This window comes from Ananas comosus, linkage group 2 (genome assembly GCF_001540865.1).
Source record: "Ananas comosus cultivar F153 linkage group 2, ASM154086v1, whole genome shotgun sequence".
NCBI lineage: Eukaryota > Viridiplantae > Streptophyta > Magnoliopsida > Poales > Bromeliaceae > Ananas > Ananas comosus.
Genome location: NC_033622.1, coordinates 17,317,687 through 17,332,326, shown reverse-complemented (window position 1 = coordinate 17,332,326; position 14,640 = coordinate 17,317,687). Strand labels below are relative to the sequence as shown.

The 14,640-nt window shown below is 38.6% G+C and overlaps 1 protein-coding gene and 1 pseudogene across 1 annotated transcript; both read right to left on the bottom strand.

Moving 5' to 3' along the window:
- Positions 396 to 2,172, bottom strand: LOC109706740. The gene is made up of 4 exons (XM_020227714.1): positions 1,972 to 2,172; positions 1,555 to 1,894; positions 1,328 to 1,431; positions 396 to 1,237 (listed from the first exon to the last, which is right to left on the bottom strand). The coding sequence occupies exons 2-4, from the start codon at positions 1,741 to 1,743 to the stop codon at positions 1,072 to 1,074; spliced, it is 459 nt and encodes a 152-aa protein (XP_020083303.1). The 5' UTR covers positions 1,744 to 1,894; positions 1,972 to 2,172; the 3' UTR covers positions 396 to 1,071.
- On the bottom strand, positions 396 to 13,830 carry LOC109706739 (annotated as a pseudogene).

The following is a 14,640-nucleotide window of genomic DNA, read 5'->3' as shown; positions in this document are numbered from 1 at the left end:
AATAGTCTAGTTCCACACATGTTACTATCTACTCTTTAACACCTTCATAACACTTTTTTGCTGGCTCAGCTGTAACTGACTAGATCTTGTATGGATGCTAGAATTCCAATTTATGGACAGTTTCAAGATTAATCAACCAAAAGAAAATACAAATAAACATAGCGAAAGTGAGATTATCTCTATCCGAGAGAAAGTCGTAACCCACTTTAAACTATGTTACCAGCTAGTACTAGATCAAGGAGCATCTTAACTAGATATTCAAACACCAAAACTAAATTACACAAATATTCTACAAGACTACAACGCCATTACAGATCTGCAACTACTATTGCACGTTTTAATTTTCTTTTTTAGTTTTCACGAGGAAAGGGGGTATGAACACTAATCAACTTGACTTCTTGACAATTTTTTTTTTCATCAAATTTTCTTCGGTTTGTACAAATAAGAGCATAACAGAAAAGTGCGAGGTACAACAATGAACAAAGAAAAACGAGGCCAATATCACATGTTGCAGAGGGTGATCCTTTGGTAGAACGCTTCCAATAGTCTTCCAACACCTCACGAGCGGAGAAGTGAATGAGCCGCTTGCTGTTTTCAGACCATACGTAACATGCATTGTGATGCCACAACACAAAACCAGTGGGAAATTAGGGAGACAGTAGGCAGAGATCTGGATCTGTATAAGTAACACAATACTTACCACCGGAAGGGCATCAAAGAAATTGCTGTATATGGTGGGTGGATATTGTACTCGGCAGGGGACAGATGGCCGCCAGGTTGATTATCTGTGTTACAAAAAAAGAGAGGTTGCGAATGGAAATGGATGATTCCCTTCTGCTAAACCTTAAGGAACCCATCAAAACAACACAATCGATACTAGGAACAAAGAAGAAGTAGAAGACAAAAGAAACCAGAAAGACCACGGGAGGTAAGAAACAAGGTACAGGTGAGGAAGCACATAAAAAGGCATCCAGAGAAAGAAGGAGAAGCAGATGTTTGGTGGGGAGGGGGGGGCGGGGCCGGGGGAAGGGGTAGGTGGCTTGTGTGTGGTGGAGAAGGAATGCAAGGAGCTCACCAGATCCGACATCTTGATGAGGCCCTCGAGTCAGGAGTCGTTCTTGATGTTGAGTAGGTGGAACTGGATCCGGCCGTGCTTCGGCGGTCAGTCGAGGAGGTGCTCTGTAGACATCCAGAGAAGGGGGAGAAGCGGATCTGGCGAAAGGGGGGCCAATTGGAACTGCAGTAGAGGGGACCCGTAGCCGAGGGAGCAAATGAGAGAGAGAGAGAGAGAGAGAGAGAGAGAGAGAGAGAAAGGCGAGGAGCTCACCAAATCCGACATCTTGATGAGGTCCTCGAGTCAGGAGTCGTTCTTGATGTTGAGTTGGTGGAACTGGATCCGACCGTGCTCCGGCGGTGAGTAGAGGAGGTGCTCTATAGATGTCCGAAAAAAGGGGGGATAAGTTGATCTCCAGAAAGTGGAGGGGCAATGGGAGCTGCAGGGGAGGGACCTGTCAGCGCGAGGAGAGAGAGAGAGAGAGAGAAAGGCGATCTCACCAGATCCGTCATCTTAATGAGGCCCTCGGGTTGGGAACCGTTCTTGATGTTGAGTCGATGGAACTGGATCTGGCCGTGCTCCGGGTGGGGCTTAAGGAGGTTCTTGATCTTGTGGCTGTAGCGGGAAACAAAGGAGGTGAGGTGGGTGACAGCGTCCTCCCTGGGCGAGGAGCTCACTAGATCCGACATCTTGATGAGGCCCTCGAGGTAGGAGTCGTTCTTGATGTTGAGTCAGTGAACTGGATCCGGCCGTGCTCCGGCGGTGAGCCGAGGAGGTGCTCTGTAGACATCCGGAGGAAGAGAGGAGAAGCGGACCTGGAGAAAGGGGGGCCAATAGGAACTGCAGCAACAGGACCCGTCACCGGGGGAGCAAATGAGAGAGAGAGAGAGAGAGAGAGAGAAAGGCTAGGAGCTCACCAGATCCGACATCTTGATGAGGCCCTCGAGTCAGGAGTCGTTCTCGATGTTGAGTCGATGGAACTGGATCCGACCATGTTCCGGCAGGCGCTCGAGAAGGTGTTTGATCTTGTCGCTGTACACATACAGAGAAAGGAGAGAAGAATATCTCAAGACGAGGAGCCCACCAGAACCAACATCTTGACGAGGCCCTCGAGTCAGGAGCCGTTCTTGATGTTGAGTCGATGGAACTGGATCCGGCCATGCTCCGGCGGGGGCTCGAGGAAGTGCTTGATCTTGTCGCTGTAGATGTCGACGACAAGCACCAAGTGGCGGGAGACGACAGACGTGAGGTGGATGTAAGAATTTGAGAGTTTGAAATAATAACTTTTTTATTTTATTTATTTATGATTAAGTACAATATATATAGCTCACATTGGACAATGTGTACAAGAAGTAAAATAATATAAAAATTCCTATGATTCCTCAACTACACCCAAGTAATTCTATATTTTCTCCACTTCAAATTTTACAATTTCATCCTAATCTTTACACCTCATCTAATACTCCCCCTCAAGTTGGCGCGTGGATGTCAATCACGCCCAACTTGCCGAGTAAGAATCAGAACCGGTCACGTCCAAGGGCCTTTGTAAATACATCAGCCAACTGGAGTTTGGTTGGTACGTAAGCTATGATGATGTTGACAAGTTTTAGGTGATCTCGTATGAAATGACAATCCAGTTCGATGTGGTTCATTCGCTCATGAAAGACGGAATTATCGGTGATATGGAGTGCGGCCTGATTATCACAGAAAAGTTGCATAGACTGAGCATGATCGATTCCGAGAATAATTCACTGGTGGTAGCTGCCATGGACCTCCGCTTCTGCTGACGACCTAGACATAATGGTATGCTTCTTGGTTTTCCACGAGATAGGGCGACCACCAAACATGACAAAATATCCGGTGACGGAGCACCGCATCATCGGGCAAGCAGCCCAATCCGAGTCACAATAGGCGGTCAATTGCAAAGATGTTGGCACACTGAACAAGATTTCCTGTCCCGGACTTTGCTTGAGGTATCGAAGGACTCGCATCGCTGCATCCCAGTGCAACATGCGGGGGTTCTGCATGAACTGAGATAGGATATGAACTGAGTAGCAAAGTTCCGGTTGTGTGATGGTCAAATAAATTAAACGCCCCACCAGGCGTCGATATTGGATCACAGGAGTCTGTCGATAAACGGTGTTGTTGTTCCATAGGGAATGGTGATGGTTTAGCTCCGAGCATGCCACATTCAGTTAATATATCCAATGTATATTTACGCTGCGACAAAAATAATCCTGATGGGCTACGAGCGATCTCAATGCCAAGAAAATATTTCAGAGGGCCGAGATCCTTGATATGAAACCAGGTGGCCAAATAAGTTTTGAAACTCTGACATTGACTTGAATCATTGCATGCTAATATTATTATTTTAGAACTATAATTACCCTTATTCTCATTATATCAATCTAACTCTCGAAACACTATTTTTCTTATTCCAGGAAATAACCCAATTTTTATCCAAAAGCAAAATTAGAGTTGTACCTATACCAGGAATAACTAGGAATAGCTTATTCCTGAATCAAACGATACCTTAATGTCCAAGGGTTATATTGGGATTAAATACCATAAAAGGCCCCAAAATAGCTCATTGGATCATTTTTCTCTTATTCTCTTTGGAGTTCCATAAAGGAATAAACAATGCAAAGATAAACTAGAGATCAGATGTGGATTCGAAGATTTATATATTAAATATGTTTCATAATTGGAATACCAAACCAACTGAACCCGTAGATCAAAAGTTTTATTTTACTAAAACTACAAGTATCTGTTCACATTTTTGATAGGATTTTACCAAGTAATAGGACATTCCATTAAATTATGGAATATTCTGTCAAAAATGATAAAAGCACTGCAAGGTTAGGTAGTAAATTCGAAATTTTTGAAGTTTAGGCACCTATTTGGAAAACACTATAGCTGCAGATAGTAAAACCAAAACTTAAATCAACACACTTATTTATGCATGCCACTTGTAATAGGGATGCTTAATTTACAGAATTCGAATCTTTTTATCGTCTAGCAGAACCACCCTGCAACACCACTTGAATTACAGCAGACTATTCATAGTTGGACAATCCTATAGACATGAGGGATCATCTAATCCATGGATCGTTGTCAACCTAGATAGACTAAGGTGGTTTTGAATAGATTGGTATGTCAAGTTTTAAAGGAGCAGATAATGCAGATCAACCAGCAGTTGTGGATCCATAGTAAATCAAATATGGATATGGCTACAGTTATCTAGATAGGAGTGTCGACATAAGTCTACTTTAGGGTTAGATAAAACTAAAGTAAGAATACCACAAAAAATAAATTGTTGCAAACGGATCAAAAGCAAATTCGGTTTTAAGGATTCAACGCCAAAATTCCAAGTCTAATTTGGCTAGTGAAATTTTATTTAGCTTAAGAAAGGTGTCAAAGCTACAGTATAATCAAGTTGATCCATTAATTACAAAATAACCATAATTTGACCAAGAGAATCTAACTTCATTAGCATATCAGAAGGTTGTATTTTCATATCTTCTAAGGTATAAAGCTGCAATGTAACAATGCAACTCACAATCAGCATGTTTGCAGGTTTACTTCTGTATACGAACGTCCGATTGCTACTCTTTCTGAGACATTGGTTCCGAGTCTAACCAATTTTAGTGCAAGAGAACTCCCACAAAGCCTCATCTTGCATATCAGAATAGCAACAAAAATATTCCCTTCAATACAACAAATATGATAATTTTATTAACACAAATCTGCACAAAATGTTGTGCCAAAATCTCAATTCATGATATTTTATTGATCAATCCAACAAATTCCCACCAATCAAATAATTCTTTAGTTCAACTTAAAAAGACGAATTCGTCACCAACATTATGAAGATGGCATCATATTCCCCAACCCAAAGTAAAATTCATCCTGCAATTCAATTAGTCAAGTACCTCAATAGTCAGGGAAAAAAAAAAATCTGTCATAGAAACTTTGTTCTCTCTTCTATATCCTAGAACTCATGAACATGTCTATTGCTACAGAACATAACTTTCATAACAGTAATCGAGTCTTGAACATCCAAATTAGGTTCCCTTAAAAATCAACTGATCCAAAATTTTTACTGCTTTCTCAAAAACTTATTCCAATTAAACATTTTTACTATCCACATCTTCAAAAGCAACAACTCTTGCCTTTTTTTATAGAATTCCCTAACAGCTTCTCCATTTATGGTTGCAGATTTGAATTCACACTTTTAAAATTCACAAAGTGTAGAGAGTCATCACTCAAAAAGAATCCTGAAAAGCATTCGGTTTCGCATTCTTCGACTCCATCTATAATAGGCTAAAAACTAACTACTTGTTCTTTAAAATCCCCCAACAACTTACTTCTACAGAAGAAACAAAAGCTCGAAATTGCAGTTTTCTTCTCTAAAGGCTCACAAGCCTGAACTACAACAAGGTCTATCATCTCAAGTTCATAACTGAAACTAAAATTTCTGCTTTCTGAATCACTAAGAAACACTCGACAAAAATTGGGCAGTGTTATGATATGATGCACAACGTACAGTACTTAATGGTGGCATGTATGCATACTAAAGTCCTCCCCAGCATCAACCAAAACAAAGCTAGTGTAACTCTTACAAATCAATGTCCTCTAGAGTCAAATTGGCATTCAGTTCCTGCTTCACCATAAAACCTCAGATGTGCAAAATAACATAATAGATTCGCTGGCTAATGGATCTACTCTTATCTCCATTGTACAACACAAATAAACTTTACATGGAACATCCTCAGAAATGACTAACAATAACAATCTTTCTCCAATTAGGTATTTAGATGTAGTATCGTTTCATCCTTAAATAGCATCCTAGTTCAATTGGGTCTAGTACCGATTCGGACTAGCGTTTGTTTCAACTTTCAGCTGTAACCACCTATACTGAAGCATTCAACAAAATAAAAAATTGGAGCTTTGGCTATGTTTGAAAGTTGTAATGTGTTTACAGACCTCAAAAGCAGAAAATACACTTTGGAGGGTTTTAACAAGCAGCGAAGAGGGTTTAATGAGAAGTTAGTTGGTGCTTTTTCACAAAGTACAATACTTCAAAACCAGAATAGTTAAATTATCCGTACTTTCAATTCATTTCTATTAAACCCAATTTCAAAATATTCAATTTCACGCATACACAAAAAGCTCATTGTTCTCCTTCAGAGAATACAAACCAATACATCTTTATCAATATACAAGACTTGTGATTTCTGCATAGGGTCAACTAAATAAACATCTATCCTATACTGTCAAATCTATAGTCGTAGTTCTGTGTGATACTAATTATATACAGCCAATGCTACCCTCTGAAGGCACCTTCTACTTTAAGAAAGAAGCTAATTTTCATGATGTACATTGTGGTCTTTGCCCTAGTATTAAAGCTATCTAATCAATTCTCAAGCAACTATCCACTACAATCGTTATATCTTATTAAAGCCACTACAGGCGTTATATCTTACTAGAGCCAAAATTTGCCAAGTATAAACCTCAATCCGAAAAACTGATCCTGACAGAGAGGACTTCTTGAGCTACTAAGCCTACGAAACATTTTAATTGTAAAAATTGGCATTCAAAATTTTTATTTATAAAACTAATTGTAGGCGGTGAATGGTTTACCGTTTTTAGAAAGTGGTGAATTTCACATTTTTTAAATGTTTTCCACATCTAAACTTCAAAAAATGTATAGTATTAAACTCTAAAAATAATTTTAACATGTTGAAGAAAGCGGTGAATGATTTGCCGCATTTATAAAGCGGTAATTCATTTGCCACATATGCCTAGTTTTGTAAATAAATTTTTTACCAAATTATTTTTATGATTACAATATTTTTTAAGCTTATTAATGAAAAAATTCCCCAAAGGAACCACGTTAGATTTGAGCGGAACTTGAAGGCCGTTCCCAAAAATCATATGTGTTCCGGAAGGCCAGAAATCAAAAGTCTATTCCGAGAAATCAGTAAGTCAAATGTCAAAAATTGAATTTCAAAATCATTCAAAACTCAAATTTGAATATTCAAAAATATTTAAACTGGTAAACATAGAAATGAATACTGTAAGTACTTGAACACCATATCTTCCCACAAGATGCTGCAAAATCCTTCCAATTTCATAAAAATTATAATTTAATCCAAATACAACAAACACCAAAAGAGAATTTATAATAATACTTAAAACCTACATTTATCATACTCACGTCATAACAAAGTAATCCAGAGGTACAAAAACTATCAAGATGTAATAGATCATAAAGTTAGAAAATGAAGATTGCCATATGACATAAACTTGGCTAATAAACTCTATAATTAGAAGATTGCATAATTCGAGCACCTGGGGTGGCTCTTTGAGCATCTTTTAAGCATATCCAGCCTTATATCACCAAAAAATTTATATTTTTTTTAATTTTAGATGCATCACAAATATGTGATAGCTTCACACACTTACTGGACTACCGGGGTGGTAGCTCTTTCCTACATGTGGTGGTAATTTTCACACTCCCTTTGGGAATTAACTCTTTCCACATCTTTTATTCATATAATATTTTATTTTTATAATCACTCTCCAACCTTATATCACCAAAAATCTATCTTTTTTTTTTATTTTAGATGCGTCACAAACATATGGTAGCTTCACACACTTACCGGATGACCGGGGTGGTAGCTCTTTCCTATACGTGGTAGTAGTTTCACACTCCTTTTGGAATGTAACTCTTTCCACATCTTTCTATATACATAATTTTTTATTTTCATAATCACTCTCCCCCTTGGATATGCAATCCCTAATTAAAAAGTGTATAAGCCAAGTTTATTGCCATATTGATAATTTTTATTTTTTATCTTCAACAACACAAAACCAAGATAGTCCAAATACCTACAGATTACTACAAGATGAACAAAAGTTGATAAAGACAAGAAATGAGTATACGTCAAGCACCAAAATAGAATTTATATGAATAGTATTTTTTTATTAAAAGGCTTAAAGAATATTATAATTGAAAAAAAAAATTTATTAATAGGCTTAAAGAATATTAAAATTATAAAAATAGTCCCAATCAAAAATTATTTACGAAACTAGTACTATGCTGTGAATGAATTACCGCTATCTAAATACGATAAATCATTCACCACTTTCTTCAAAATCTTAAAATTATTTTTAGAGTTTAATAGTAAATATTTTTCGGAGCTCGGACGTGGAAAACATGTAAGTTACGTAAAAGCGGTTCCTAAAAGCGGTAAACCATTCACCGCTTAAGCCTACTTTCATAAATAAAAATTTTGGACGCCTATTTTTAAATTAAAAAGTTTCGTAGGTTTAGTAGCCCAAAAAGCCCGTAAAAATACCTAGAGATAACTACAAGATGAACGAAATTTGATAAAGACAAGAAATGAGTGTACGTGTAAATTATACTTCAATACATAGTGTATTGAATTAAAATTGATAATAAAAATAAAAATAATTGTGGATTAAAGTATGTAAAGTTATCACCGTGTTAAACATTGACAGATTAAAGTATGTAAAGGTATCATTGTGTTAAACATAAACAAACAAGTGAACCCTTACAAATCATTGCCCTCTAAAATAAAATTGACATTTAGCTACTATATTTCTGTAAACGTAAAAAAATGAAAAATTACATAGCATGTTACTTTTACATGGCTAATGAATCCACTCTACATCCATTGCAGGACCCAAATAAACTTTATATGGATCCTCCTCAAAAATGACTAACAATAACAATCTTTATATGATCAACTGTGCTAACATTTCATCTTCAAATAGTATCCTAAGTGAACACTTTTCATGTCACATATCTTCAAAGGTAATAATTATTAGCTTTCTTGACAAAATCCTCTATTATCTTCTTCATTATAATTTCATATCGGAATTCACACTTTTAACAAATCTTAGGCCATCATCACTCAAAGATGATGCAAATCGTGAGGTTGCCAAAATTGAATTTTCAAATTTGCATTTGTTTAAAGGTAAAACTAGGTTCAATTTATCAATTCCGATGAACTTTTAAGTGAGGAAGCAAAAATTTCAGCAAGACAAATTAAAATCGAATTGAAGTAATAATAAGATGATGATAAACCTTCAGTATATGAGATAATAACAACCAACTAAAAATACATATAATAGTTCCAAAAGGTAAATTCGGCTTTATCGGACTTAAAACTTTAGGTTTGGTTGTTTGGCAAATATGGTTGATAATGGTGGAAGGCTAGATTAAAAGGGGATAATAAGATATCAGGAGATGAGAGATACAAAAGTGCACCATTCACACGATTGCGGGGGATCCACGATCGACGAGGAGGGCGGTACACCACGTGTAGAACTTCGATAATGGGGAAGAAGAAGATGAGATAGTGACTCGGAAGAAGAGGAGGGGTAGAAGTAGAAGCCGATCTTGTCACGAGAAAGAAGCGACAACGATCAAGTTGAGGAAGAAGACGATCTCAGCGCGAGGAAAAAGTGTCAATGATCTCACCGGGAAGTAGAACACCAAGGATAAAGAGTAAGAGTAGAATTTCTATTCATCCAAATATATCTCCCTTAAGGCTTCAAGAACCATGTATTTATAGTGTTGAGAGCCCTCCTATAATAAATTATTGTCTTTTTGTTTTCAACATAACATGGTCACCTAAGAATCATGCATAGAAAATGAAGCAATTTTGAAAACTTCAAAGGTCTTATTTTGGAAAATTCCAAAGGTCTTTTTTGGGATTGTTTCCTTGTTTATTGGAGAAAAAGGTTTGGGTTAGCCAAATCAACTAAAACTAAATGATTTAAATCCGAATCAAACGCGAACCTATAAAATAAAAGAAAATTGCATTCAAAAATAAAATGAGGTTTATTTGCTGCATCAAAAGAGAATTATTAAAAGCCTTTGCGTTTCACATTTTTAAACTCCACATATGTTAGAAACTATGCACCAACTTCTTTTGTATTAAAATCCCCAAGTAGCTTCCTTTTGCAAATGAAATAAAAGCTCTAAATTGAAAATTGGTTCTAAAGGATCATAAGCTCTAAACTACAAAATTTCCAAACTTTTTCTTCCAAAATGCTTCTTGTAGCTAAAAGCAGAGCCAAAATTTAGGTATCACGCTATGCTAAATAGGCACTAGACAAACCATCACTGATCTAGAAAACAATGCCATAAATGACATTGCAAAAACGAACCAGATCAAAGCCTGGCTTCGGACAGAAGGGAACTAAACGCATTTTGTTTTCAAGAAAAAGCCCAATCCGAACCCTACGATTTTATATGCCAGATGGGTCAGGCTGAATCTGATATTGGCAAAGGCCAATAGTAAACGTGGAAAGGTCATTAGGGCCTCGACAAAGCCGGCCCAATTCATACATGTTGATGTAATGTATTAAAAATAATATTTCTTAATATTTTAGAGGGATCGGTAATATTAGCAACTTTAAAAGGGTACTTATTTATTTAATTATTAGATTAAAGGGTATTGAAATGGTACCTAGGAACATATCTCCAAAAGATGACATTAAGTTACTTAATGGAGTGTTTTATGCTAGACTTTAGGGGTTTACGACCCAAGATTCGATTCCACCTAATATGGTTGCTACTATCTATTCAATTCCATTTATTAAACTTGATGACACTATTAAAGAAAACTATTAAAATCTATTGAATTAGAGTTAGTGACTATAAAACTTCATTGAATTGATTTGTCGGTGTCATCAATTGAAGAAAACTGTTAAAGAAAAAAAAATCTACATTTTGAAGTCCTAAAAGTTAAACTTCATATATAGTATCAACTATTAAACATCAAAGAAAGTTACTTACATATGATTAAAGAAAACTATTAAAACTTGATGAAATTGTTAATTAATTTAGCATAATTTTTAATTTATTTGTTTAAAATTAGTCAATTCTAAAAAGTTCAAATAGGGCTAACAGAATGAGAAGGTCTCTGTACATTTTAACTTTCGCCAAAATGTCTAACTATACCAAAGCAGCCAAGGTAACTGTAGACCTATTCCATTGGATTCAACTCTCCAAGGAATTACACTCAGTCTGCCTCCATTGAATTAATTAGTTAACAAACTGACATGACTAAGGTCGGAATAAGCTCAAATGATCTGATATATTGATTGGATTCAGCCAATTATTGGTTCAATTGGGTCCGGGCATAAACAAGGCCCATTCGACCGGACCTTCTTTTGGTCCAACTTTAGGTATACAAAATAGATGTTTGAGTAGGGCCAGGTTTCAATATTCAGGCTAAAATAGTTTCAGCCTGTTTGGCCCTGCCTAGTTCACCCCGTCCTCCTCCCTATAGACGTGAATAGTGGGTTGGGCTATTGACATCAAGATTATGATGCTTTGGTACGTATTTGACTGAGAATCCAATCCCAGCGTGAAGGTTGGATAAACGCTATTGAGCACTTAATAGGACTTGTCTAACAAACTGGACTAGATCAAGACCCTCGCCTAATCTAAACTTTCAAACATTTGGAAATGGCTATTCAAACTCTAAAATTTTTATTTTACTACAGCCTATCTTCGGTGCTACTAGAAGCACATGTGTAGTACATACTCTAACCTTTTAGTTCTTAAATCAAATATTATTCCACCTATTCCTACTAAACTCTACGCATCAAAGGGTTAAAAACTTAGGAGCATGAACTATTCACATATTCTAAGAAGTATTCTAGCTCCGTACATGTTACTATCTATTCTTTAACATCTTCATACCACTTTTTTACTCGCTCAGTTGTAACTGACTAGATCTTGTATAGAATCTATAGATGCTAGAATTCCAATTCATGGACAGTTCCAGGATTAATCAGCAAAAAGAAAATACAAATAAACATAGCACTTTAAACTATGTTACCAGCTAGTACTAGATCAAGGACCAGCTTAAAAACATATTCAAGCACCAAAACTACCATGATTGTGGAAATCACACAAATATTCTACAACACCATTACAGATCTGCAACTACTCTTGCACATTTCAATTTTCTTTTTTTAGTTTTCACGAGGAAAGGGGGTATGAACACTAATCAACTTGACTTCTTGACATTTTCTTCTTTTTTTGTCATATTCTCTTCGGTTTCTACCGATAAGAGCATAACAGAAAAGTGTGAGATACAACAATGAACAAAGAAAAAAAAGGCAATATCACCTGTCGCAGAGAGTGATCCTTTGGGAGAAAGTTTCCAATAGTCTTCCCAACACCTCATGAGTGGAGAAGTGAATGAACCACTTGCTGTTTTCAGACCAATACTTAACCTGCATCGTGATGCCACAGCACAAGACCAGTGGGAAATTAGGGAGACAGTAGGCAGAGATCTGGATCTGTATAAGTCACACAATACTTACCACCGGAAGGGCATCAAAGAAATTGCTGTATATGGTGGGTGGAAATTGTACACTGCAGGGGACAGATGGCCGCCAGGTTGATTATCTGTGTTACAAAAAGAGAGAGGTTGGGAATGGAAATGGATGATTCCCTTCTGCTAAACCTTAAGGAATCCATCGAAACAACACAATCGATACTAGGAACAAAGAAGAAGTAGAAGACAAAAGAAACCAGAAAGACCGCAGCGAGAGAAGCAAACAACACGGCTACGGCGGGGCGGCGGCGGGGGGGGGGGCGGCCGGGTGGGGCGTATCGCGCACCTGTAGGTGCGCGCGTGCTGTGTTGGGAGAAGGAATGCGGAGGAGCTCACAGAACCGGACATCTTGATGAGCCTCGAGTCAGGAAGCGTTCTTATGTTGAGTCGTGTCTTGGAACTGGATCCCCGCGCCCCGCTTTGCTCTCGGCCGGTTGAGTCGAGGAGGTGTCTGTCGATTATCTGCCCCCCGGCGAAAGGGGGTGAGACAGAAACGCGGATCTGTGGAATGGGGGGACAATTGAGAAACTGCAGTAGAGGCGGACCCCGTCGCGGTGGCCGAGCAACATGAGCAGAAGAGAAGAGAGAGAGAGAGAGAGAGATGAGAGACGAGTGAGGATGACTCACCAGATCAGACATACTTGATGAGGCCTCGCAGTCAGGAGTCGTTCTTGATGTTGAGTCGGTGGAACTGATCCGGCCGTGCTCGGCGGTGAGTCGAGGAGGCGTCTGTAGACGTCGAGAAGGGGGATAAGCGGATCTCCAGAAAGGGGGGGGGGGGGGGGCAATGGGAGCTGCAGGAGGGACCTGTCAGCGCGGGCGAGAGAGAGAGAGAGAGAGAGAGAGAGAGAGAGAGAGGCGATCTCACCAGATCCGTCATCTTGATGAGGCCCTCGGGTTGGGAACCGTTCTTGATGTTGAGTCGATGGAACTGGATCCGGCCGTGCTCCGGGTGGGGCTCGAGGAGGTTCTTGATCTTGTGGCTGTAGGTGTCGACGGCGAGCACCAGGAGGCGGGAAACAAAGGAGGTGAGGTGGGTGACAGCGTCCTCCCTGGGAAGGGAGTCGTCGACTGAGGCCACCCACACGCCGAAGAGGACGGCTGAGAACTCCTCCTCGACGCACCGCTGGTTCGCCCTCATCGTCTTCCTGAAGTGCTTCACGAGTACCCTCGCGAACTGGTGCCGCAACTTGACTCCGCAACTCGCGCCATCCTCGCCGTAGTCGGGACCGCGGTTGCCGCAGCAGTAGGATGGGCCGCCGTTATCGCCGTCGACCATCGGCGGCCAATCTATCTCCATCTGTTAGAGGTAGAGGGGGGTGGCAGATCGACGAGAGAGTTGGCTGGGGAGGAGTCGGCCCATGTCGAGAGGGAGGCCTTCGGGCGTCGATTTGTTCTCCCGTCCTTTCCGCTCTTACGACTCGCCGAGGCCTACGAGAGTTCGATGAAAAGGGTTCCAGCCCGATCAAACTTTTATGGGCCTAATTTTTCACATTATCACAATCACGCAAAATTGAAGCCACCCAAAATCTCAGTTCATATTGGGCCCAATTATTCTACTCTCTACCTTATTGATGAAGGCTTTTTCTTTTTTGTTTCTTGATTTAGGCCTTTAGGCCTAGATGAGTTCATATCCAACTCAATATGGTCCATGGAACTTGTCATCGAGGAGTTCATTGTATCATGTAGCAAACTTTTGGTGTGGATAACACTCGTGGTTTTCTCAATTGAAAAATCCAGCTCAGCATTTTCTTGAGATTTGGTAACTAATTAAAAAAAAAACGAAAATTGGTTTCAAGATACTTCAAATTCCTAGATTCTGATCATTTTTATTTCGGATTTAAAATCTTTGAGAACCAATTCACATGTATATAAGGAAAGGTAGCGTCAATTCTCGTAAAAAAAATCTTCAGACTTTTCAAGAAAAATTGATATAATACAGCAAGTGCAAAAAAATAAGGTTCATAATTTTTAATGCGGAATGTACATGTTTTACTACCTTTTTACTTTTCTTTTGGTCCCTTTGTGGCAAGACCTCTTTGCCTCTCTCATATAGTCATATTACTAATTTTTTTTTTTAATAAATAAATTATGTTCTCGAAAAAAAAATATATATACGAGTATTCTTCAAACCCTTCACTCATATTTGAATCGAGCTTAACTTGGAGACTTAATTTACTATTTTAAATACACGTA

Bases quoted from the DNA above. Each gene is read 5' to 3' on its own strand.
- LOC109706740 (XM_020227714.1), bottom strand. From the start codon at position 1,743: ATGTCGGATCTAGTGAGCTCCTCGCCCAGGGAGGACGCTGTCACCCAC. The intron at 1,432-1,554 runs GTGAGATCGCCT...GGACATCTATAG, and splicing joins TCATTAAGATGACGGATCTG to AGCACCTCCTCTACTCACCG. The intron at 1,238-1,327 runs GTGAGCTCCTCG...CCTCTACTGCAG, and splicing joins TCATCAAGATGTCGGATTTG to TTCCAATTGGCCCCCCTTTC.